The sequence below is a fragment of the Polistes canadensis genome, unplaced genomic scaffold (genome assembly GCF_001313835.1).
Source record: "Polistes canadensis isolate GaletaPanama2010 unplaced genomic scaffold, ASM131383v1 scaffold_103, whole genome shotgun sequence".
In the NCBI taxonomy this organism is placed as follows: Eukaryota; Metazoa; Arthropoda; class Insecta; order Hymenoptera; family Vespidae; genus Polistes; species Polistes canadensis.
In genome coordinates, this window is record NW_014569650.1 from 457265 (window position 1) to 482371 (window position 25107).

The window sequence follows — 25107 nt, forward strand, 5'->3', positions numbered from 1 at the left end:
TAATAATAATTAAAAATTAATATATATATATACATAATATATATATTAATAATATTCTGAATTTATTTATTATCGACAAAATAGATCGATAATCTGTAAATAATTGCGCGTTATAAAAAAATTAATCGAGCCTTTCACTGACTTTAATGGAAAATAATAATATAAAATAAATAAATAAACCATGAATAGCTATGTAGTGTTTATAGAAAACTTATGGCGATTTATCATGTTTGCGGCATTGTCTGTCTCTGTCTCTCTCTCTCTCTCTCTTTCTCTTTGAAAATAAAAAAATAATCGAGGATAAATAATAAAAAATTAAATCGAAGGGAAGATAATCTATCTCGATCCTAAATTGAACGAAATATTAAGCGAACATCGTACATGCTGCATAAGCACACATGTGTACACATAAACATATATATATTATTAGTATTATTATATTACATATATTACTTTTTATATAATATATTAATTATTTATATATTATTATTCAATATATATATATATATGTACATATGAATACATGTGTACATATGTAACGACACGAGATTCATCTGAAATTCAATAATTAATAAATCAAACGGAATCTAAATGATCTATAAATTTCATATTAAATCAATCACAATGAGTAGAGTTTTACTTTGATGAACAACACAATAAAAGAGAAATAATATAAAAAGATTTTGTCAGATCAGCTTTCTGCAAATGTGTAAATAATAATTATTACAAAAAATCATAAAATTTGGAAGAAAAAGAATCTCTAAGAAGATGAATCAGTACTAAGAAAACAATCGTATAGAAATTAAATGGACGAATCGCGAGGGACAATTTTTACACGTATATACTCGCGTGATGCACACATAAAAAAAAAAAAAAAAAGAAAAACACAAACAGGAATATGTGCACCCGGCACACGTGGCGACGTAAAAATCACGAAATGCACGCATACGTACATATATACATACACGCACGCACTATAAAAAGAAGAAGAAGAAGAAGATGAGAATACGACGAAGGAAAGAAAGAAATGATTTAATAAATGAATGAATAAACTATTTAACAGTACGCCCTCTCGGAATGACGGAATAAATTATTCAATCTACAAAAAATAATAATTATTACGCATAGCTTAACTGTCTTTACTTTATATAAATGTTAAACCATGTCGCGCTACACACACACGCGCATACACACGTACACGAGAGTATATAAAAAAGGAAATATAAGCTGACTTTAATTAATTATTTGATTAATTAATTAAGATTGTATAGAAGCGAATACAAAACAGAAAAAAAAAATATATATACATATATATATGGAACTGGATACCACTCTTGTAACTGAAATATAGCATAGCAAATCCTAAAGTTTAAATATTTACCGTGAACATGTAATATCATTTAAAAATGATGCAAGGAAAAATAAATAAATAAATAATAATAATTATAATACAAAATGCGATCTGCTGATAATGAAATAAAAAGATTAAAAAATATACTGTTGTTTCTGCACAAAAAAATTAACACGAATGCTTCGTTGATATAATTATAGTCTCTCTCTCTCTCTCTCTCTCTCTCTATCTATTTCTCTCTCTATCTCTCTCTCTCTATTTCTCTTTTAATCTTTCTATTTTTAAATAAAATATTAAATACTTTGCAGTTAATAATAGTTTATAATTAAAAAAAATAATATTAAAATTCTTTTTATTATAGGAAAATGTCACTTGTGTCGATCGCAATGATCGCACAACAATCATTTGTAAATGTATTTTGTAAAAATTGTATGTATCATTATTATTATTATTATTATTATTATTATTATTATTATTATTATTATTATTATTATTATTATTATTAATTAGTATTAATGTCAGTTATCGTTAGAATGATTATTATTGTTAATTATAAACTTTTATCGAAATCAGGCATTATTAATATAGTTCATATGATTATTATGATTATTTTTACTATGAAATTATTGTCATAATAATAATCTCGTCTCCTTACGTTTGAACGAATGATTAAAATTAAAAAATCAATCATAATGATTAGTAATAATAATAATTATTATAATCAGAAATCGTCGTCCTTGTCTCCGCTAAGTAAAATACTGCTTTAATGTAAACGATCGAGAACAAATCTAGATCCGATGATTAAACGAATGAAAAATCATGTGTATCGTATTATTAAACAAAAATAATAATAATAATAATAAGAATAATAATAATAAAAATGATTGAAGAACAGGTGGATACTAGAGAGAGAGCATCGAAGAAGAAGAAGAAGAACAAGAGGATAGAACGAACGTGATTATGCCCCGAATAAGATTGAGCCTAATCACGCGCGTTGGTTTTAAATTATATGATAATTAAAAAAAAAAACATTGAAATTAATAATTATTACTAATAATAACGATAATAAAATAATAATATAATAATAATAACGACGTATTTATTATTAACAAAATAATATCGTCGGCGTTTTGTGTGCAAAAATGATACTGATAAAATGATTAAAAAATTGTCTAAGGAGATATTTAAAAAAAAACCAGTTTGTATGCACCTGCTCCCAATTGTTCATGCCCAATTTGTATTGCGTAGTTGGATCGATTGATAATTATTATTATTAAAAAAAAATTATATGTATATATATATATATATATTATATAAATATATATATATATATATATATATATATATGGATATAAAAAAAAATGTGTGGAGATTGCCGCGTATATATATATGTGTGTACATATGTATTGTGCATGCCGTATTGTGCCGGACATATGCATATGCATGTAAAAGCGACAGAAATGAAATGAACTAATGTAACTACTACACCTGCCTCTTGTGAATAAATGCCTATTTGTTTCTTTTCAAAAGCTCTTATATATTGTTCTTTTGAATTATTAATTACTCATTATATTATTTATATCATACCTACCAATACTCATAATCGTATGAAGGTAATTTTGCGTAATAATAAATTCGCAAGACAGCATGATTTTATTAAATAAATACTCCTCGTTTCAATCAATCCGATAGTGAATTACACGTTATGATACACACTCTGATATGCATCTAATATTTATTAGCAAACTTCAAATAGTCTTATGAAAACCTATCTTATTGCACACAATCGTCTATTGTCCTTTAAATCGCACTCGAAAAAATTCGTTGATTCACTTCAATAGTCCAGTCTGGACGGATATTAATAATAATGACGATAATAATAATATAAATTTTAAGTACATTGGGCCAAACAACACTTACTAATCATTTTTCCTAACAAATCACACTAATTCCATCCCTTTAAATGACTTCATCAATAAGAAACAATATATCTATATACACAAATTCGAGATCGTTCAACCCATTGGGCTATAATGTTCAATAGTTCTAGAAGAAATAAACAATTATGTTTAATTTCTAGGACGGAGATTGATAGGAATCAATTCTCTTATATAGAAAATGAGAAAAACAGTTCTTTTTCTCCGCGAATTTTCGACAAAATTACTACTTCGAGCAAAGTAGTTATTTTTAAAAACAATTATACTCCGCAGGGTGTGTCAGAAAATGGTCACCCTTAATTTTTCCTTCGTCAAAACAGTCCAAACATTTTTTTAGACGAACTGGTACTCCTTTTCTTCCTAGCAGGTGCAACCACCTCGGAAGATTCCTTGTTTACTGGGGTGATTGTATTGGAATTAGGTGTAAGTTTACTACGAACGTGTTCGTCCAATAAAATTTGAACGTCCATCTGCCATTGTTCCAATTGCTGACTGAGTTCAACTTTTTGCTGGATAGCCTCCATCAGTTGACTGTTCGCTTGAAGAACGTCTATCCTTGTTCTGGCTAATTCTACTTCTGCTCTGTTCTTTCTTGCCACCGCTTGATCTCTAACTTGATAAGCTTGAGCTACGACTTCGTCCTTTGTTAATTGCGTATGTTCCATGTCGTTTCGTGCTCTGTCACGTTCCTCTTTAACACCCCTGAGCTCGGCCTCGCAGACGCTGAGTTTGCTCGTTGTTTCGAGCAACGTCTCCCCACGACGTTTCAACTCTTCTTGAGATTGTTTTAACTGTTCTTTCATGTGATTTAATTCTTCTCTAACTCGGTGTAATTCCACCGCTAGGCCTAATTCACCTGGAGCACCTCGACCTGACAACGCCAGGTTGTAGACCTCTTCTACTAATTCCGTTAAAGCTCCTGGATAGTTGACCTAAACAGATTACAAAATGTAATTGTCAGTAAGTGCTTTCCGACGATAAAAAATATACCAAAAAGATATCATTTGATTTAACCATGAATTCTTATATATCCACACAAATTCACAATTAGTTTCTTCTTAGAAAATTATGAAATATTAAGTAGAGAATACATTTATAAAGTATAGGAGAGGGATATCCCTGAAACGTTAGGGACGAGACAGGAAACTGAAGAACAAAGGATATCCGAGCTCCCTATAGCCAACACACGCAGACACGCGCGCACACACGCAACACTCAAAGGGATCGTTCATCTCGCTCTAGCTCACCTCAGCTTCGGTATTGTTCGTAATGACAAGCATAGACTCGTCGCAGTCGCTCTGCAAACCCGAGTCGTCCTCTCCTCTACGCAAATGAACGCACAACTCTTTTAGTCGCTTAACTGCCCTGGTAACTTCCGATCTGAGGTCTTCCTGTTCACCCAACGAGCTTCCGCTTTCTTCGCACTCCATCTCGACTTGCAGGGACCTAGGTGGTTTTTGAATCGATCCCGATCTCCCTCTTCTTTCAACTTCGATAGCTGCTAAGGCTGCTGCCAACTCGTCTCTACGTTATTCGTATTTACGATTTTACATTTATATTACTATCACAAATTATAGGACTTAATTAGAGACGAACAACAAGATTTGGGACTAATTTGAAAAATGTGCATTTGTAAAATATTAGTGAAAATGTAAGACCAAGCATATATTTGATCGTATGTTTGTAGACGATTGAATTCACCTCTCTTGTTCTGCTAGCCTAGCTCGATGTTCAGCCTCGTGGCCAAGTCGTTCCAAGGCCGCAGCTCTCTCCTCGGCTTCTTCGAGGGCCGCGACCGCCCTGGCTCTCTCCTCTCGTAATTCCAAGGACCTCCTCTCTAATTCAGTCCTCTGAGCCGATACCAATTGTACCTAAAACATTGCCACGAGATTCTCTTCTACGTTTATAAATCATCTTACAATTATTTGCGATGATAAAATTGGAAAAGGAATGATGTGACAATGGTTAGCTAGGATTCAATGAAATGCAGCTACGAGCACGATACGCAAAAAATAATCTAACGAATTCTTCATTTGCATAATTCCTCTTGGAAAAACAAAATATCGTTCGCAATGTCACTTACATAATTATCGCATAATCGGAATAAATAACGTTAACTGAAATTTCAGAACACGTCGTCCTTTGATCGAACCAAGGCAAGACAAAATATCCCATCAAGCAGAACGTATTCGAATGCGAAGAATAAGAATGAAAATTTGTCCGTAAGGAAGGATTTCAATGAAAATGAAAGAAGGAGGATTAGTTGTATTGTGACGGGAGGAACAAAAATAAAGGTTCTAGATGTCCTTACCTCGTCCCGCAAAATTTCCAAACTACTGACATGATTCTGAAGAGTGTTGCTTCTGTGCGCGCACTTGTCACGTAGCAATTTAACTTCGAGGAACAATTGTTCCTCCTGTTTGGCAGCCTCCCTCAGCTGATCGGCTAATCTCGCGTTCTGCGCTGTCAATTCTGTCACCAAGGCGGCCTGGTCGCGTTCAGCTCGTCTAGCTCGTTCGTTTTGTTCCTCCAACTGAGCCCTCAATGTTTCTAAATCGGTTTGAAGCTCGATAACTCTAGCTTCGCTTTCGCCTTTAGTTTCCTCCAATCTCCTACGTAACAAATGCCTCTCCTGCTCGAGACTCTAAACAGATATACATACGTATGTATGGGCTAGTCCTATATGACAACATGCAAACTATATTTTTAGTTTCCGTTAATGCAATTAAATAGAATCAAATAGAAAAAAAGAAAAAAAGAAATATTATGCAGGAAGAAAAACGTGCACAAACTCTGACACTTTTGCCACGTGCTATTAGATAGAACGTTAGACAACTAATACCGCAGTAATACCGTATAATAGTGTAGTGTGATATATATATGTATACATATTATGCTTGCGTAAGATCGCATTAGTATGCTCGTAAAGCTTCCACAATCTACGTAAAAGAAAATCCTCTTTTCTAATTCAACTAATTTCCATACTATTTTTCGACCGATCATTCTATTGAATTTTGTATTTTTTCATATATATTTTTCTGTATTTATAATGGAAAGAAAGTTAATTTATATGTGTAAACGTTGTATTATGTAATATATATATATATATATATGTATTTCTTCAAGCTTCGTTGATTTTAAGGTAGGAAAGTAAATACTTTTACATATATATACATGTGTATATACAAAAATATAATATTTATATGCCAGGTAAACCAGTTTCTTCTGCCTTTCCATTTAAATTTTTGTTCAATTTTTTATTTGAAATCTCCCTACAAAGTAGTTCGATGAATTTTACAAACTTCTTTTTTTCGCGATAAAAAAATGAAGAAAGTTATCGAGTTGTTGTTTCTATCGGTGAACGTTAATGATATTTAATTATTAGTATAGAAAGTGAATGAGTTATTAGATATAAAATAAAAAAAGTAGTGAAAATTGATTACAAATTGATTAGAAAATGATAATATCGAATCGATACAATTTGTAAAAATAATGTAGACGAACCTGAACGAGTCTATATAAGCGCAACAATTTAAAAAAACAAAAATTGAAATAAAATATTTAGCAAGGAAAAAATATGACAAGTTTCGTTTTAAATTCAAAAACGTCTTCAATGATGTAACCTGTGTATCCACGCGGATTCTCGAAATCCAGTCAAAGTTAAGCTAAGTGAAAGGAAAGATATACCTGGGTATATACTCGTATATACATTTAGATGCGAGGTCAATCCGCGTAATCGGTGATCGACTGAAAAGAACAAAGAGAACTCGAGAAAGAAAGGGACTTCTCGTAGCACGAAATCGTTTCAAAGGAGTAAAGGTATTCGCATGAATAGGGATGGGGGTAAGGTGGAGAGGGGTCAACTCTTCTCCTCTTTCGTTTGCCACTCACGGAGAGGAAAGAAAACTGGTTTTCTTACAGGACCAGAGGAGGTCTTAGCCGGACCTCTCTTGAATTTTATATTACTTTGTTTTTTTTTTTTTTTACAACTGCTTAACATTTAACCAAAACCGATTCCTTCAAAAAATATACGCGATAGATCTCTTTGACTCGAAGAAACGCGTGTTCTATTGATCTTACACACATACATCGTATATGCCTGTCTACCCGTTTGCATAAAATATTCAGAAACATTGTTACAACCAAGCTTGTACTCTCTTGGAGGTCACATGTTCGATCAATGAGAGGTGATACTGATAGCAGCGATAACGATAAGATAAGCTAAATGCGAGGAACTCATTTTCGATTGTTTTTTATTTTCCAAGATTTCGAGATAAGACGATAATTATTGAAATTGTAAAAAGAAATCAAGCTGGTAATGGATTTTTCATGGTATTGAAACTTAGAAAATGTTACAGATTGTTTCGTTCTGTATCATTTGTTGAATTCGATCTATTCCAAGGTTCGCCGTCGATGATTTCTCCTTGGAAGATATTTATATCGATCGGCCTAGCTCGAATTTGATATCCAACAGACTTGAGGAAGAAAAAAAAGACTGTAATATTTAGGTTTGCGTCATCGAGATGGTTTCCTACTCGAAAGAAATGTGTTTTTTCTTGTCGGTCTATTTATATCTATCGGGCAAGCTCGAATTTGATATTCGGTTGGTAGCAAATGCTGATGGTACTTGGTAGTCGTCGTTTAAAGTCGACGGAGTTTATCGAGCTGGAAGGTATGGCCTTGGTCTCCCGTGGTTACTCATCGACCGATCGCTCGCTAAGCCTAAGGTAGACTTCAGTAAACTCAGAGAACGTAGTTCGCCGATCCCCTAAACTCCGTGAAAGGACGACGATCTCTCCTCTTTCGATAAAGTCCTCCGAGAGAGGACAAACTAAACGCTTCGTAGAGTTATTATTACTCTACCGAGATGCCTGCCAGCGTGTCAATCGTTCAACGTAATTGTTATGCCTCGAGAGATGCTTCGTGGATTTATCCATCAAAGTTTATTTTCCTCGTTAATGAGATGCTTTTTCTTCATCATTTTCGAGGAAAAAAATGATGACCGTGTGTCTTTTTTCGAAGACAACATTTTTTTCTTTCCTCTACACCAGCTATATAAACAGACCTACAAACATATATCAAAAAGTCGATAACATATTCCTATCATTAATGAAAAGAACTCGATAAATTGACTTCTCTGATAAGACTTCTTTGGTTCACGCAAGACACAAGCCAGACCTCTAACAAGATCAAATGCATACCGAAGTGCACGCTGAGTGTGCACGTGCAGACGGTAGAACAGATGCAAAGAGAAGGAAGATGTTCCCTATAGCAAACTCCAGCAATACCCGATAACACTAACAACTTATGGGAACGGGCGAAGAGAGAGAAAAAGATTTGTATTTTTCCAAACCGATCTCTCGTGACTCACAAGAACCGATCCCGTTCTTCGAGAATACCAATACACCCACAAACGTGCATATGCGAAGACATACATGCATACGTTACAACTACGATACACCCACTTATATATGAGAAAATAAGTTTGCGTTTATCCCGCACTCCTTTCTTGGGAAAATTTATTCAAACTTGACCTCAGGTACAATGAGAGATCGCGGATCCAATAAGAAAGTAGTCGCTTCCGTGAAAAAATCAACTCCCTGTTCTTTGTTTTTTTACATTAGGATTATGATAATGTTAGTTCTTGTTTTCCTAATGAAGGAAAATTTGATTGAGAGATGACAACGAATGCACGAATTCTGCATTCGAAATGTAGGCGATTCTAGCCTACATTTCTTTCGAAGGAATATCGAACACTTGTATATTCTGTTTGTATTTTCAACTTGTTACTTTAACTAATTTAATTTTGTAAGCGAATAAAATAAGATTCTTTTTTGTATGCTTTCCTATAAACGATTAGTTATTTCGTAAAATCAAATAAAAAAGTAATTCGTGCCATTGAATGATCACCCTCCTTTCCTTATTTCATTTGTACAATAATTTTCCTTTCTATATCGAACGGAAGTACCGTCTCCTCGAAGCAGAAAACGCTTGGAGGTCTGCCATTAAATCGAACAAAGTATTCCGGAAGAGGCTTTCCTTCGTCTCTTCGCTTATAAACATGTTATATACATAATTGATCAAGACCGGACGTCGTACGAATTTTTAAACAATAAACCGAAAAGAAATGAAAAGAAAGAAATAAAAAGAGAAGAGAGGAAAATAATTTCTCTTTCGTTGGAATGATCATTGAAGAGAAACGAAAGTACTTTTGAAATCGCTCCCAAAAAAAAGAAAAGAACGGATCATAACTTTCTAATAATTATATTTAAATTTGCATAAATAATCGAGATAATTTATAATAAAAATAATTATTACTTCGCGAGATGGGAGGGTGATTCAAAAAAGAACAAAATAATAAATGACGACGACAGTTTGAAAGGAAAAACTACGGACAAGATTGCAAATTAGATCCTGAGTCATTTTACGACTCATCGATCTCTAATTTTGTAAATCAATTCGATCCTTGTTATTTGAGAATAAAAAGATTTTCATTTTTAACGTAAAATAATATTATAAAAAAAAAAAAAAGAAAAGTAAAAAGGTGGTGTAATATTAACAAAGTGAATGATGAGTCATGCGACTTAAAATTATTTCCGTAAGTACAATGATTAGATAGTGCAAAAACATAGTGTTTTATCTATCGTTAATTAGGTTGGTGACGTCGAGTATAATGGCACTAATCGAAATTTGGAAAGTATAATAAGAATGTATGATTGTTGATTCTAATCGTTTCATTGTTTAGAATTGCAATCGTGTATGCATGTATGTGTGCAGATATATTGTTGATATAGTGATACGGCTACGTTTATCAGATTAGTAGATCTCCCTTCATTAAATCTTCTTCTTCTGCTTCTGTTTCGGTTTGGAATCAACCCAGTTTTTTCTATTACATTTTTAATAAACTTTCTACAATCTGCTCTGAAAGAGAAAACGATTCTTTTGTCGATGTTCTTATTATATTCTAGTACAAATATTTTGCGTATATCGTCATATATTGTTAATTGTTACATATAGGTAAAATAATTAACAAATAAAAATTTGGAAATAATACATAGAAAAAGGGTAAAGGAAAAAAAGAAGAATACTTTAATGAAACACTTGGAAGAAAAGAAAATCATTTCTCACGTAGATCTCTCGATGCTACTATATAAAGTAGCTGGACGCGATGGGAGAAAAGAAATCTAATGATGAAGAAACTTTAATTGTTTCTTTCTAAATTAACAACAAAAATTCGATCGAACAACGAGTTATATGTTTACGCGAAACAAAATCCTAAATTGTCTACGATTTTGAAATTGTTATTAAACACGACACGCACTCGCCTAAATTCGCATTACCTTCGTAATTTCTTCTAACCCGATACTAAATCGTATTATATGAGGGTTCGTTTACTTTCACTGAAAGAAAAGGATCGTGTTCTCTTCGGTAGCTGATTGAATAAGTTAAAGTAGGATGGAAAATCATAATATCGAAAGCAATGATCCGGCACGAGTCCGAGGTATAATAGAAGCCAGCTGACTAATTCTAAAAGAGGAAAGGTAAGCAAGCAAGCTAACTACAATCTGCTGAGGAAATTCCACGATGATCCGGGTTAAGAAGTTACGTCACTACTTCGTTTTTGCCTCCTTAAACGAAGCTAATTCATCGTAAATTAATGCTAACTGATCTATTCGCAATCGAGCTATACATTTTCAAATTAGAATCTCGCGTCTTGTGACATGAATATTATTTTTCAAATTACAAATTAAATTGTATATCTTCATTTTTTTTTTAGTATTTATTTAAATGTTCAATAATTTGTATATGAATAAATTCTATATTTGAAGAATTAAATATAAATATATATTAGTGCTGAAAAGATATCATCTTTAATATCTTATTTTAAGATAACAAATTCGATTGATTTCAAAACATCGTGACTAACCACTGTAAGTGTATGATCATTGCACAACCATAACAGCATAATACGAGAATTAACAGAGTGAGTGGAAAGAAAGAACGGATAATTAAGTAACTATACCGCTATATAATCTCCCCCTGCTTCCTCTTCACCCCTGACACTCGCCTTCATCTCCAAACCAATCGTGAATCATATTTAGTAATACGATAGTTACAAAAAGGGAATTAATAAAATGATTAAAAAAAAATTAATTTCCATAAAAAGTGAACAATTTGTAATTGCGTAATGTGCACACAAATATTAGAAAAAAAAATAATTGATTTTGAAAATCACTCGAGGAGTTTTAATCTATTCTTTATTACTCATCATCCCTCTCTCTTTTTCTCTTATATCATATGAATTTTATCGATGTAAGCATATCGAGATAAGATAAAATTTATCGTCCGGTCTGTTCGGTTGCACACGATGAAAAAAAATTTGTAAACGATGATTGCTAATCTTCGATCGGCCTTGATGGATCTCGAAAAATGTTCTTCCTTGCTCAACCTGTAGGAGTTAACTTTTTTATTTTATTTATTATTACGAGTGAGTCACGTAGACTGAAATGCACTTGTCCCTGACGAAATCGCCTTTCACGATCGTGATCATTGAAGATTAATCCATTTTACAATAAACCTTTCTCTCCTAAAATTCATTTCACGCGTAGAACAACAAAATGATATGATTTACAATAAATTGCATAAACTACATGAATCTTTGTAAAAGATAAAATGATACAAAAGACTTTGCTTATTAAAATAATAATTTGTTTAATAAATTGTGGAGAAAGGAGCAAGTTACTCGACGTGTTTCTACTGAATTCACAGACACACATGGTGGACACACATAGTCGATCCACTTTGCAAGGGCAGCGATCCTTTTTTCGCTCGGACTCTTGTGCACGCTAAAAGAAAGAAAGAAAAAAAAAGCAAAAGAAACTGTATATGCACTTTCCTCGGTAAGAGATGAAGGGAGTAAGGGTTGAGAGGTGGGGGCACACCTCTGCTCGTATTACGGATTCGTAATGCGAGCTGATTTCGACGCGATATGCGGCTCACCGCTTAGATATTGAAGACCAATGTATCTCCTCGCATACTGTGGCCAAAACTAGTCTCTATTTTTATTCTACTCTTTCTCTAATCACACGAATCGGATCTAGAATCCTCGTACGCCTTCCCGACGAGTAAAAAAGCCAAGAAAAGAGGGTCGAAGGTTCCTAATACTTCTAATATTTCCTACGATCTACTTTTTCGTGATAGACTACTTCCGTTCTGCTTCGTGTCGACTTCTTGGAATGCCTAATCTCTGCGCAGAGAGACTTCTTCGGCGCAGCAATTAACTCTGGCGTGTTTCTAAGCTATTAGAACGTGCCAATCCACAAGATAAACAGAAATATCAAAAAATATCAAAAGAAAATAAAACAAATCATATCGTCCATGCGTTTCCGCGAAGAAGCAAAAGTATCTTCTAAAGTAGGCCACAAAGATTTTTAAATGATTTCGATTCTTACGAAGATCCACGAAAACCGCCGCTAGATCATGATATAGATCTTTATTAGAATTAACTTCGAAAGCGAGTTCGATTCTGTACCGTAACGTATGTTTTCTTTCTATACACATATATATATAACAATTAGCGAAAATTAGATATTGCAAATGCAAGATACGCGAGTAAGTGATCTTTTATTCCTGCTGTCATTTTAATTACATAGAATTTAATTGAATCACCCTATAGATGCGTCATAAATTTGTTTGCACCATACGATTAAAGTTAACTGCAAACAAATAAATAAATAAATGAATTAATCGAAACAAATATTCTCTGATAAAATTCTTATCTAAGCAAACAATTTTTTCTATCCGTAGTGTAAATAACTCATGGTGACTCATAAATAAAGTTTATAGGGTAGAACGCATCTCTGGTAAAAGCAACGAAGCATGCCGCAACGTCGACGCAGACTACTACCACAACTGTGTATCTCTCCACATACATATAATAGAAATTATTATAAACCAGTGCTTCCATTTTCATATGAATGCAATCGTGAAAAGAAATGAGACGAGGAGGAAAAAGTTTCCGCGGACTTTAGCAGGTGCCATTACCGCTCTGTTGCTGTGATAAATATTGAAAAGGAAAAGCGCATTCGATGCATAATCGCTCTTTCTCTCTGTTTCAAGGCACTTTCCTGCAATCATGATCGAGCATTACGCGCATAATACTTCTGAGTCGAACTTGGTACAGAATCATTGGCGAAAGACTTCATGTTCAAAGCATAGTATACGAGAACAGATAGAGGCCGTGCAATTTCCAGTTTTTTCACAGAATATCTCGATCTTTACCATAATTATTTTTTACTCTCTGAAGCGCGCGCTCTTTGTTTATATCCGACACACAGAGGACTCGGAAAGATCTACAATTATACAACAGAAGAGAAATACCGAACTAACGGCTTCGTTCTTGCGTATTATCCTCGTTACCTGGCCTAAGTCGACCTAATTTTTAACAAGCCTAACACCGATAAATATGAACAAAAAATTGGATCGTCAAAGTAAAATACGATCGATAGTATTTAAACAGTATATCCATATACGTATACGGACGATTTAATAATTAACCGGAACAAAAAGAGAAAAGTCAATAAATTAAAATATTAGAATTAATCGAAAAGATAAAACGTGAAAAAGCACACGTAAAATGCTTTCCATTTGCTTACATAAGTCGAACCTTTATTATTCGTGGATCGATAAACATGCCACGTGTATAGAAAACACAGAAACTCTAATTAAACTGTCCGGAAACGTAAGGGACCCCGTAGATTAATCGGAAGTGCGTGATATTACTTTCCAACTTCTTATTTGATGCACGTAATTCGTGTATACATACGTGTAGTTATGTACATATGGTGTAGTTCATACGTATGGTACCGCGTAGATACGTTTATTTAAATGGCATGCTAAATCATAGCATGTCGATCACGATCATGCTCGAATAGGAAAACGCTAAGAAAATGTTTAAAACTTACGTATATTATATACAGCAAATTCGATCGATCATGAATTCATAAATTAGAATAAGAATTTGATGATTTGTAAATAATTAGAATGATTTTAAAGTTGACATGAAACGATATTGTTCTGGTATTATATATTTTTGTATTATTATTCTCCGCATATATCTGCATATATAATATATGGAAAGTAATAATGAACATTCCCCTATGATAACTTGTAAGACTCTACGTCCTAAGCATATAATTCTAACGTAATCTCAATTAAGTTAAACCTATTGTCATTGTGAATTAAGAAAGAGGTGACGTTAACGAGACATAAAGCTAAACTAACACACTTGCAAGGATATTTTTAGTGCTATGCAACGTTGCCTTCAGGAAGCACACCCGTACTTTCTCTGAAATGGCACCGTACCTACGGGGTATCTTCCGCCTTCCGGATGCAATTATTTCTTTTACAATTAATAGTCGAATCTATCTTTGAGCTTTGTCTTTTCTACTCCTACTCTTTCTCCTTCTCCTAACGGTAACGGTGTTCAACGCTGTCTGATTTTATGTCATCGCGATAAAAGACGATTTTTTATGGGATATAGGTAGGTAGTAACACCATGTTCCGTGTAAAACTAAATCATCGAATAGGAACTAACGATTCCTACGATTCATTGCATCGATCGTTTGCTTTCATTACATTACATTTTGCGCCTACATCCTGTAACTATATACAAATATGTAAAAACAAATTGATCCAATTAAATACAGAGTGAATCGAACATTTCTGCATGGACTACAAATTTCTATATAATATTAACAATCAATTTATCTTCTTTAAGACTCGGTAGACTAATTTTTATTCATTAACTGCAAGTCTAAATCATCTACGAACATTTGGCCCAGTAATTATTCAAATAAATAAGTATGATAATTATATTTCTGCGTTTTGTCTCTCTTCCTCGATAAAGAAAAAACAATGTTGGTAACGTAAGTCGCGTGCTCGTTGGGAAGAATACAATGGAATCGCGCAAAAATCTCAAACGTAAGTCTTACATGTAAGATACTTTTTACTTAGGTCAAAAATAAGGTGACAGGCAAAATGCAGAAAACTAGGAGAAGAAACAATCGAGTAGAGAATCCAGACGGGTAGGCAGGTAGGCAGGTAAACAGACAAGTAAGCAGGCAGAGCGTGGTACCGGGCATTGTCTTTGATGTTGCGTTGCTTAAGTGCCTTGTTTCCACGCTTTCGTGGCTTTCTGTTCATTGCTGTATTGCCTCCCCCTCGGTGACTTCGGTCTATCTGTTTATGTTTTCCAATTTCAAACTTACTAATTTGTTTACTTTTCATTCGTTGACTGTTCAAATCTATGTTTTATTCAAACGAGAAAAAGCTTTTCTTCTTTCTTTTTTTGTCAAAATATTATTTACAAATATACCGGTTGCATCGTCTAATCCGATTACCTAAAATATTTCCGTTATATACGTCTGGCGTTTATATAAATCTTGTATATAGGTGTACGTACAAAAAGGGAAGACATGACGAAAAACAAAGAAAAAAGAAAACGAAAGTTCGAAATCAGTGAATAGGATGGATTTACGTACGCGTTTCTCCATCAGAAGATTTCGCTGAAATCGGAGCACCGATCTACGGGAGACAAGACGAGACATTTCGAATACACTTTTCACGAGATGAATGCAACCAAGCGAGAGATTTCATTGCATTGGAAATTGAATGCACTTGCAGAGTTTGTTTTTTTTCCTCTATACGAATTATACAAATAGTTATAAACATATTGCGAGCAACCCGATAATATAGTACAATATAATATATTACATTTTAGTCGTAATAATATAGAATAATCAAACTAATCAAAATTCTAATATTGTTTGTTAAACCAACCCAATATTATCTATCTTACTTTATTACTATATTTCATTATATATATAATATAATAATAAAGTGTTATATATATAATATACTAGTATGTATTGTTGTAGTTTAGTCGGCCAAGCGAGACTTCTTCCGCCTTTTTCAAGTTTCGTAATATATATATTTTACCCCGCATCCCCGACTCTTCGCTTTTATGCACATATGTATACATATTTACCTGTGTGTGTGTGTGTGTGTGTGTGTGTGCATGCAAGTTGGAAAGAACGTTTAAATGTAAAAAAGACCGTTCGAGTTCTCACTACTGTTTTATGCGATTGCAATTGCGATTGCAATTGCGATTGCTTGCAACGTGACAGATAACGTTTCAGAGCTCCGTAAAACCGTAATTACGAAAATTCGCACGTTTCTTTGGATATATATATGTTATATACATAAATATCTTTTTTCTACTTATGTATTTTTCATTGTTTCTTCGCACCTTTGTTGTATTTATAAAGTTCATTAGAATTCGAAATGTTACCGTTAGAAATGTGAATTTAGAAAGAATATAATATTGATCTCAGAATATACATACAATGTACAGAGCGAGATAAAAGGCAGATTACATTTGACAAATTAACGAATATTATTATTTATTTTTGCATTTTTATATATTCATTTTCCACATTTCTTCACATAATCGTTTAATTACTGATTTATATATGTATAGCGAAATACAACCGAGGCTTCGTGTTCAAGTTCTGCAGCTACTATTCTATCAACTATTGTAATTAATCCAAATATGATTTCTATGTAAAAATTCTAGATAAAGCGATTTTGATCTCACACTGTACATGTACCAAACGGGTGATTTTAAATCAAAACAACAAAGAACGTATTAATTTAAAGCATGTAAAACCTCGAGAAAACAACAGTCGAGAAAATATAACAGCGCTTGATATCTAAAATATCCAAATATCTATATAGGTAAAAATAAAAGAGTGCAATAGTGCAATTGAAACTTACAATCTGACTCACCTCCAGTTTGGCGGCATATTCGTCGGCCAATAACTCGCTTTGCCTGGTTAATTCTTGATTTCTTTCGAGCAAGGCCTTGCCAAGTTCAGCGGCGAGAACAAGATCCCTTTCACGTTGCTTCAGAAGTTCACTCGGATCTTGAAGGGTGTCCTCGTGATCGAGTGAACTTCTTCTTGCTTGTAAATCCGATATCATGTCTTCGAGAGCATAAGGCTCTACTTGTTGTTGGCACTCCTTCTTCTTTGGCAGCATCCTCTCCGAATTTGTCAGAAATTCTTCTCAATAAAACACCATTAACCGATCAAATTATTCGATGCAACGAATAAATCAAATAAAGTCAAGCTAGCTAACATTCTGCATCGATCCGTCTTCCAAGCTATTGTTCGTCATTATTTCTAATTTATCGCGCGACGATAAATACAATTAATTTGATTTATTATTATTCGCGTATGAATAATTTAGAATATGCTTTTTTCTTTTTAGTCGAAATTATAATAGAATAACGTTTATGTCGAACGTAAATTTTCTCGTAAAAGTATTGAAAAATAATGACGAACAAAACATGTTTCAAAGGAACATATAAACACACACACATATACACTGCACTTCACGAGACTTGTTCACTACCACGTATGCACCGCCAGGTAATGACTCACCGTGTGCACGCGTCCAACGGAAAATAAATATTACGGAATCGTAGTTGATTTTTTTTTTGTTTGATAACAAAATATATAATAGCAGCAAAACACCTGACACGCGCGAACGCTCGAAGCGAACTGAGGTTCCGCCAGTATTCGTTAGTTCTCGTACTCCCGCGCACGAGGTGACTCGAAGATAGACGAGCTCGCCCGAATTCGAACGAACCGACGAACCCGCCGGCTCTTAACCTACGAAATTAATACAATTGAAGAGGGGATGAATTAACGCGCATTGCGGTTCAAATATGTATATTTAAATCCAACGACATGTAATTTGCCTATTTTTATATTAATTAACAAGGAAATTATGTTTTTATTAATATTATATATATGTATTAATTACCTACGTATACTTATACGTTTTTTTACGTCATTATTCTTATTCGTATATATATATATATATATATATATATATATGCAATTTATATGTATTTTCTAACAGTATATTTATATATCCTGAAATAAATTATCAATAAAAATCGTAGTTAAATGTTATACAGCATAATCGATTAGTTGAAACGCGTAAACACCTGACAAAGGCTTCAGCATTCTATTCCCGATCGACCCGCCCGCCGACATTCCCCACCACCGGTGAACTAATCGCACGGATGACCGACTCCAGGGTTCTAACGTACCTTCCCCCACCAATATACTCGACACCTGGCCGAGCACACCATACGAGCCACCTGAGTCGATCGCACCGAAATTATAGATCACAGTAGAGACTCGTTCTCGCATTCCTCATATTTTTACAAATATTTATTATTATACATATTATATATATATATATATATATACATTACTCTAAAGCAGATTTCTAAACGAACATCCTTTTACTACTATTATCTCGATAGAACTAAAACTCGGTTGATTTCATAATTGAATCACCTCGTAAGCAAAAAGAAAACAATAATAATTACGAGTTCACGCTCTTACGCCAGAATTAAATGACGCAAACTCCAGACTTTCTTCGTCATCCGTGTCCAAGTGGAGTCCAAGAATGTAATGATCCTGAACCCACAGCTATGTTTTATATAACATTGAGCAAAACCTTAGCAAATAGATGCAACCCTGTTGTCTTGATAAATAGATGTAACATCATCACATAAAAAAAGTTTCATCCATCTCTATCTCTTTCACTTTCTTTCTTTGTCTTTTCCTTTCTCCTTCTCCTTCTTTCTTTAGAGATTTCGAGACGATACGTACCTAAAACGGTGCCTGGCAACCGAGAAAATCAACAAAAAGAATGGACACATACATAGGTACATAACAGCTGTCGAAACTCAGCAATAGACAGCAGATGTCTTTCTCAAATGTCGTTGATCGACATGACTGAAGATCTAAAAGAAAAAAAAAGAATAGATATCAAGTATCTTTCGAAACATAATCTTCCAAAATAATCATAATAATTCTCGACCTAACTATTTGAATTAAAAGATACAACACACAGAGAAAGTATAAATTGTGAAATATAAAAATGCAATTTTTAAGAACCAGTAGTGCAGTTCAAGGAGCGTTAGAGATGGAGACTATGCCAGAAGTCGAACTAACAAGATTAAAGAGGCAGTATAGGATAATGGAAAATGATCGTTTGAAATGTGCAGAGGAAGGTGGTCTTCAGCTTCGTAATCAACAAATTATGATTGCTCGATTGGAGTATGAGAAAGCTGAATTGTTGCTTGCAATTAGGTCAGCTAAATCAAAGAAATTTCTTAAGAAAGATGAAGCAGACGATATAAAACTAAAAGAGTTGTTCCATCAACGTTCCAAATATATTGATTCTATCAAGTCCGAAAAACAACAGATTAGTGAACTGAATAGGCAAATTGGACAGGTCACTGGTATTGCCAATATATTCATTTTTCTATCTATTTCTTTTTCAATAATCTTATGATAATTTAATTAATCCCAACACAATGATACAGATATCGAAAGAAGTTTCAATATTAAGAGAAAAAAGTTTAACGGATGCACAAGCCAAGGAAAATGCTGTGAAACATAATAAACTTGTGTTTATATTGGAGAATCGATTAGAAGTAGCTACGAGAAGATTTAATACAGTTGTATCAGAAAATGCTAAGCTTCGTAGGGAGATTGAGACATTGTTGAAAGAGAGAGCACAATTTACAGCACTCTGGAATAAATTAATTGGTCAATTAAACACTGGAAAGCAAATTATTAACGATTTGATCGAACAGGCTACTGTGACTTTTAATCAAAGGGATGAAGAGATGAACAAAATTCAAGCTCTTCGTGAAAGGTATCTTTTAATCTCTAGTTAAAATGTAAACAATTTTTCTTAATAATTACTTCAATTTAATCTTAGAGCAACGAGGGATCTCAATACTCATACAGCAGAAATGTGTGAACTTCAAAGAACTCTGGACAATGAAATGAAATTACAGGAATTTCTTGGGGTCAAAGGTCAATATAGAAGAACTGTAGATTTGCAGGTGAAACAGGAAGCTGAGAGAGCTGCTAAAAGACAAGAACAACAAGATAAAATAGCTACTTATACGCATATTCTTGATACGATCAAAGAATTTACAGGTAATATTATTTTTATTACTTTTATGTCAATAATTTTCTATTTCTGTGTATAATTTGAACGTTCTTTAGGTGAGAGCAATATTGACAAAATTGTAGCTCACTTTGTCAAGCAAGAGGAAGAAAATTTTGCACTCTTCAATTATGTTAATGAACTCAATGATGAAATGGAGAGTCTTCAATTAAAGATGACTGAGTTGACAGTTGCCATTGATGAAGCCAGAGCGTTGCATGAGTTTAGAGAAAAACAACAGGCAGAAACGTTAGAAACTATTACAAATCAATTGGAAGAACAGACTAAGCTTGCGGATGATGCTGAAGAAGAACTTTCAAAGGTAATATTTGATTACTATTATTACTCTCACCCTGATTACTATCTTCACCTTTTATTTTCCTTTTTCAGTGCGACGAGGAGATAGAAAAAATGTTGAAGGGAATAGAGGCTCTCTTCAAGGCTGTTAAATGCGACAATTCACCTATTCTACAATTACTGGGTGACAATTCTCATGTTACCATGAGCAATGTTATGTTGTATCTTAGTATTATCGAAAAACGTATCACAGAAATGATGCATAAAGTTTACTGGGTCGACAAAGCTACCAAGTCCCAACAATTAAGACTCGACGAAGAGAAGAAACCAAGATTGAAAATTCCTTCTCTGACACATATTGCTCCTACCCAACCTTGTGCCCTGTGAGTCCTTAATAATTATCTTTTCCTTTAAACAATTAAAAGTTAATCATCTCCTTTAACGTTTTTCCTATGATTTCCTATGCATTTTTCATTATTCATGTCAAAAAATAACAATATATTCAACCATATAGCTGCGTCGAGAAAGAGGAAATGCAGATTATGACCGAAGGTTTAGAAATTCCACTCTCTCGAGAAGAAGCAATAGAGAAATTGAAACAACATCTCGAAGAAAATGATTACTCTGAATTACTTCATAATGTATCTGGTTGTCATTTACCAGCTGCTAGAAAAATCATGCAAAAACGTTATCAATAATAATCTTAAAACGAAGTCATTAAATTAAATGAATATCGTCTCTGATAGATGTTTTTTATTTATTTCTATACTACGATTTTTTCGCTGCTTCCTTCTTAGTAGTAGTTATAATACGTCTTAACTCTAAAATAGTACGCTTGATGTTAAGCAATTGTTGTTCAATATCATCGTCGGCTACTGTAACAGGAATTCCTTTTCTTTTACAAATCTGATGATAAAGATTTCTACAACAGGTTTTAACTCTCGTCAACTCTAAATATTTCTCAATCGCTGCCTCTTTTATTTTCGAAACTAAAGTTTCCCATTTTAAAGCTTGCGCTTTCGCTTTTTCGTATCTTCCTTGAAGCATTGACAATTTATTGTTTAATCTGATCAACGTTTGCGACTTTACATCCGTCATATGATGCTACAAAATTAAATATCGAATCAAATTGTTTCAATAAAAAAGAAATGAAATTAGCTTACTATGTTTGTTTCGGTTTCCTCTAAAAATTGTATATTTTTATCCTGATCTTCGGAAAGAGATGCCTTAGCTTCGATTAAAGATTCGTATCGTTGAAAAATTTCTGTTATCGATTGAAAACTTCCGGTTTCATTGACAACCCTTTCGAGATAATTTTGATACTTCCTATAAATTTCTACATGTTTTTGCATCTTCTCGCACATCCCTTTCATATAATCTAGCTTTTCTTCTAAATCTTCGACCTAAACGAATATATGTATATTAAAATTGTATAAATTAATAATAAGAAAATTAAAGAAACACAAATTAATTGCTTACATCTTCTTGATATTTCGTTTGTCTTTCCTGCTCTTCGAAAATTTTTTGTTTCGCGCGTTCTCGTTTTTCTTGATTTTCTTTAACAAAAGTATTATACTTTATGAAAGATTCTCGAAATATTAATTCTTGCTCCCTTAATTTATTCCACTGTAAATCCATTTCCTTTCTTTTCTCTTCTTGTTCGATCCACTTTTCGCGTAATTTTTGTTCAGAAATATTTAAATCTCGACGAACTTTTATTAATTCGAATGCTGGATTCATTCGCGGGACGTCCCATTCTGGATATTTTCTATTAAAAAGCGCGCAATTTGAAATTACAATAAATTTCCAAGGAATTTCAAAGATTTTTACTTTACCAATAATATATTTTTGTAATTTTTTATTTACTTGATATTCTGTGCCTCTTGTTTGGATAAATACAATTCTTTGACACCTTCGAGAGAATTTTTGGGAATTTCTGCTCGTTTGACGAAATCCAAATTATTTTGTCTACGTGCCGACATTTTGTTTTCTTTCTTAAATATAATTTCTCCGTGTTTTTTTCAATTTTTATTAATCAAATTTTTCTACGTCTCTTCCATAAAGGTTATATTATTATCGATCAAACAGAGATTTCATTGCTAAGTGATATAACTTAAGAGTTAACTTTCTATATAAGATGATATATATACTACAATATAATTTCTAGGCTAAACTGAAGAAAAGTGTATATAAAAAATAATGAACTTTTATTTTTCCCCAAGATGTTCACAGGTAACATAGCAACAAATAAAATATTAACAAGCCGTATACATTAATTATGGATTATGATAAATAAAATTTCTTTTTTATATACCATTTTCATATACGTATTTGACAATTTTCACGAGTGTCCTTCTTGTCCTAGTAGCGACAACTGTTTAAGAAGCTGTTTAGCATTTATAAAAGATGTTGAACCATATACAATTCTTTTATTAACTCCTGCACCACTCTTTTGCTTCACATAATCAGCTAAATTCTGATATTCAATATAATTTCCACCACCAACAATAAAAACTATAACTTCTTGGAATGTTGGTCGATTTTTAGGCATTTGCTCGGAATATTTCAATTGCTTTGGATCCAAGTAACAATATTCTTCGGTTTGAGACGATATCCTTGATTCTATAAGTTCATCAACTATTTTTGTTACTGGTAAATTGTGTTTTTTAACAACCAGATTCTTAACTCCTTCCATAACAAAAGAAGATCCCTGATTCATTAGTTTTGAAAACATACTGACGGTTTTGGTTCCACCTCCTTCATAACTACTTTGAATTTCTGCTATTCTAGTATAACTCCTCAGCCTTTTGATATATAGTAATGGACTTAGATCGCACCCTGCAGTTTCTAAAGCAGCTTCCAGTTTGTTATAATCCACATCAGACATATTATTCGTACAGATGTAATATATAATCGCTAATCTAAGTTTGTCTTCGGGTGTGCCACAATCTGGCTCGCTTATTGTATCAAATACGCTTCTATCCAATGTTTGTTTACTCATGATTTTTTCCTCCAACTCAAAATATGTATCAAGACGTCTGGATTTGATGTAATTTAAAATACCAGTAGCTATAGAAGTATGCATATCTATCAAACGTTTCATTTCTAAAAGTTGCGGTAATGAATTTACTGCGCTTGTTAATCTAGCAGTATTTGTAGAAACCATAGATAGGGCAACTTCGCTTTCATTATCTATACCCATGGAAGACTTTAGTTTTTTAACGTCTTCTTCATAAGTTCGATACTGTTCTAATTCTTCTTGAATAGCTTCAGCTACTCTTGGAAATGGACTACCCTTGTGTTGACACCAGAAACGATCTCTGCTATCTAATTCATATGCTCTGGTTTTGGAACGAGTTCCGCCTGCAGGAGACTTTCCAATATTTTCTTCTACTACTAATCTATTCAATGCCATTTCTAATACATCATGAGCCAATGCTTGATAAGTCCAGGTGTGATGTAAAGGAGTAGCCATATCTATATTCCTGTCTAGCACAATAAGTAAAGGTCTTTGGAAACTATAATGTCCAGATGTTTCTCCTTCAAAAAGATTATTTCTTGCATCCCAAACATTTTCTCTAATCTTTTTGTCAATCATTTTAGCGACCATTTCTGCAGCATTTCCTCTAGGACAGCGAATAATTGGGACTGTTCCCATTGTTACAAACACAGAAAATAGACAATCTACTATTATTTCCATAACGGATTCTATCTCGCTATCCTTCACTTCTCCTCTGTTGATAGCATGATACGATATGATGTCACTGTTTTGATGCCTCAATATGAAAAGATCGTCCTCTAAAGTAATAAAATTCAAATATTGATCGTATACTTTATGAATATTAGAGACAACTCCGCCTAACAAAGCAGCCGATGCTAAATCTTCCATTTTTTGTCTAGATATTGGAGATATAAAATTTAAATAATACATGTCATAAAGTCCATTCTGTAAATCTTGTCCGATTCTTCCCAAATTTTCATTGGTAGGTGCACAGAAATATATGGCCGGTACCTCAGGAATAGAATCTCTGTCTGAATGCAATTGCATATGAAGAGTAATACCTTGCTCTCTCAATTCTTTAACAGATATCAACGGTGAAATAATATCTTGACCAAGTCTATCGTAGATCAATATTTTCCATGATGGTATTGCCTCGTCGTGCTTTTGTTCAGGCTGATTTAAATTTAACATTTGCTTGAGAGCATTTATTTGTTTATCCCTTAAACTCAGCATTATAATCACAATATATTATCTCAATATTATAAATAAAATAATATCTATCGAAATGCAACTTGCAACGTCATCAATAATAATCTAGAGTAATATTGATGCCGACAGATCCACAGAACTTTCAATCTTTCAATTGAGTCTAGTACCCATTTAACGTTTTAACCTACCAACAATACTAGATCATT

The 25107-nt window shown here is 33.2% G+C and overlaps 4 protein-coding genes across 5 annotated transcripts; 1 reads left to right on the forward strand and 3 right to left on the reverse strand.

Annotated features, from left to right (window-relative positions):
* Positions 1-2990: 2990 nt before the first annotated feature.
* On the reverse strand, positions 2991-18084 carry LOC106787502 (bicaudal D-related protein homolog). 2 transcript variants are annotated; one of them, XM_014749891.1, is made up of 5 exons: positions 17125-18084; positions 5600-5932; positions 4990-5159; positions 4536-4812; positions 2991-4220 (listed from the first exon to the last, which is right to left on the reverse strand). In XM_014749891.1, the coding sequence occupies exons 1-5, from the start codon at positions 17386-17388 to the stop codon at positions 3600-3602; spliced, it is 1665 nt and encodes a 554-aa protein (XP_014605377.1). In that variant the 5' UTR covers positions 17389-18084; the 3' UTR covers positions 2991-3599. The 2 variants fall into 2 exon arrangements, with proteins under 2 accessions (XP_014605377.1, XP_014605378.1); XM_014749892.1 differs by having other exon boundaries at positions 17137-18083.
* A 1099-nt stretch (positions 18085-19183) lies between these two features.
* LOC106787505 (coiled-coil domain-containing protein 63) lies at positions 19184-21450 on the forward strand. Its single transcript, XM_014749896.1, has 6 exons — positions 19184-19668; positions 19760-20094; positions 20161-20384; positions 20454-20716; positions 20785-21074; positions 21206-21450. Exons 1-6 carry the CDS (start codon positions 19312-19314, stop codon positions 21387-21389), a joined length of 1653 nt encoding a protein of 550 aa, XP_014605382.1. The 5' UTR covers positions 19184-19311; the 3' UTR covers positions 21390-21450.
* Positions 21430-22962, reverse strand: LOC106787504 (coiled-coil domain-containing protein 42A). The gene is made up of 4 exons (XM_014749895.1): positions 22558-22962; positions 22171-22459; positions 21855-22094; positions 21430-21795 (listed from the first exon to the last, which is right to left on the reverse strand). The coding sequence occupies exons 1-4, from the start codon at positions 22671-22673 to the stop codon at positions 21460-21462; spliced, it is 981 nt and encodes a 326-aa protein (XP_014605381.1). The 5' UTR covers positions 22674-22962; the 3' UTR covers positions 21430-21459.
* Positions 22882-25078, reverse strand: LOC106787503 (protein sly1 homolog). The gene has a single exon (XM_014749894.1). It carries the CDS (start codon positions 24923-24925, stop codon positions 23033-23035), a length of 1893 nt encoding a protein of 630 aa, XP_014605380.1. The 5' UTR covers positions 24926-25078; the 3' UTR covers positions 22882-23032.
* Positions 25079-25107: the final 29 nt, after the last annotated feature.

Bases quoted from the DNA above. Each gene is read 5' to 3' on its own strand.
- LOC106787504 (XM_014749895.1), bottom strand. From the start codon at position 22,673: ATGTCGGCACGTAGACAAAATAATTTGGATTTCGTCAAACGAGCAGAA. The intron at 22,460-22,557 runs GTAAATAAAAAA...GCTTTTTAATAG, and splicing joins CAAGAGGCACAGAATATCAA to AAAATATCCAGAATGGGACG. The intron at 21,796-21,854 runs GTAAGCTAATTT...TTAATTTTGTAG, and splicing joins AGGAAACCGAAACAAACATA to CATCATATGACGGATGTAAA.
- LOC106787502 (XM_014749891.1), bottom strand. From the start codon at position 17,388: ATGCTGCCAAAGAAGAAGGAGTGCCAACAACAAGTAGAGCCTTATGCT. The intron at 5,160-5,599 runs GTAAGGACATCT...GCAATGTTTTAG, and splicing joins TGGAAATTTTGCGGGACGAG to GTACAATTGGTATCGGCTCA. The intron at 4,813-4,989 runs GTGAATTCAATC...CGAATAACGTAG, and splicing joins AGGCTAGCAGAACAAGAGAG to AGACGAGTTGGCAGCAGCCT.
- LOC106787503 (XM_014749894.1), bottom strand. From the start codon at position 24,925: ATGCTGAGTTTAAGGGATAAACAAATAAATGCTCTCAAGCAAATGTTA.
- LOC106787505 (XM_014749896.1), top strand. From the start codon at position 19,312: ATGCAATTTTTAAGAACCAGTAGTGCAGTTCAAGGAGCGTTAGAGATG. The intron at 20,095-20,160 runs GTATCTTTTAAT...ATTTAATCTTAG, and splicing joins ATTCAAGCTCTTCGTGAAAG to AGCAACGAGGGATCTCAATA. The intron at 20,385-20,453 runs GTAATATTATTT...AACGTTCTTTAG, and splicing joins TACGATCAAAGAATTTACAG to GTGAGAGCAATATTGACAAA.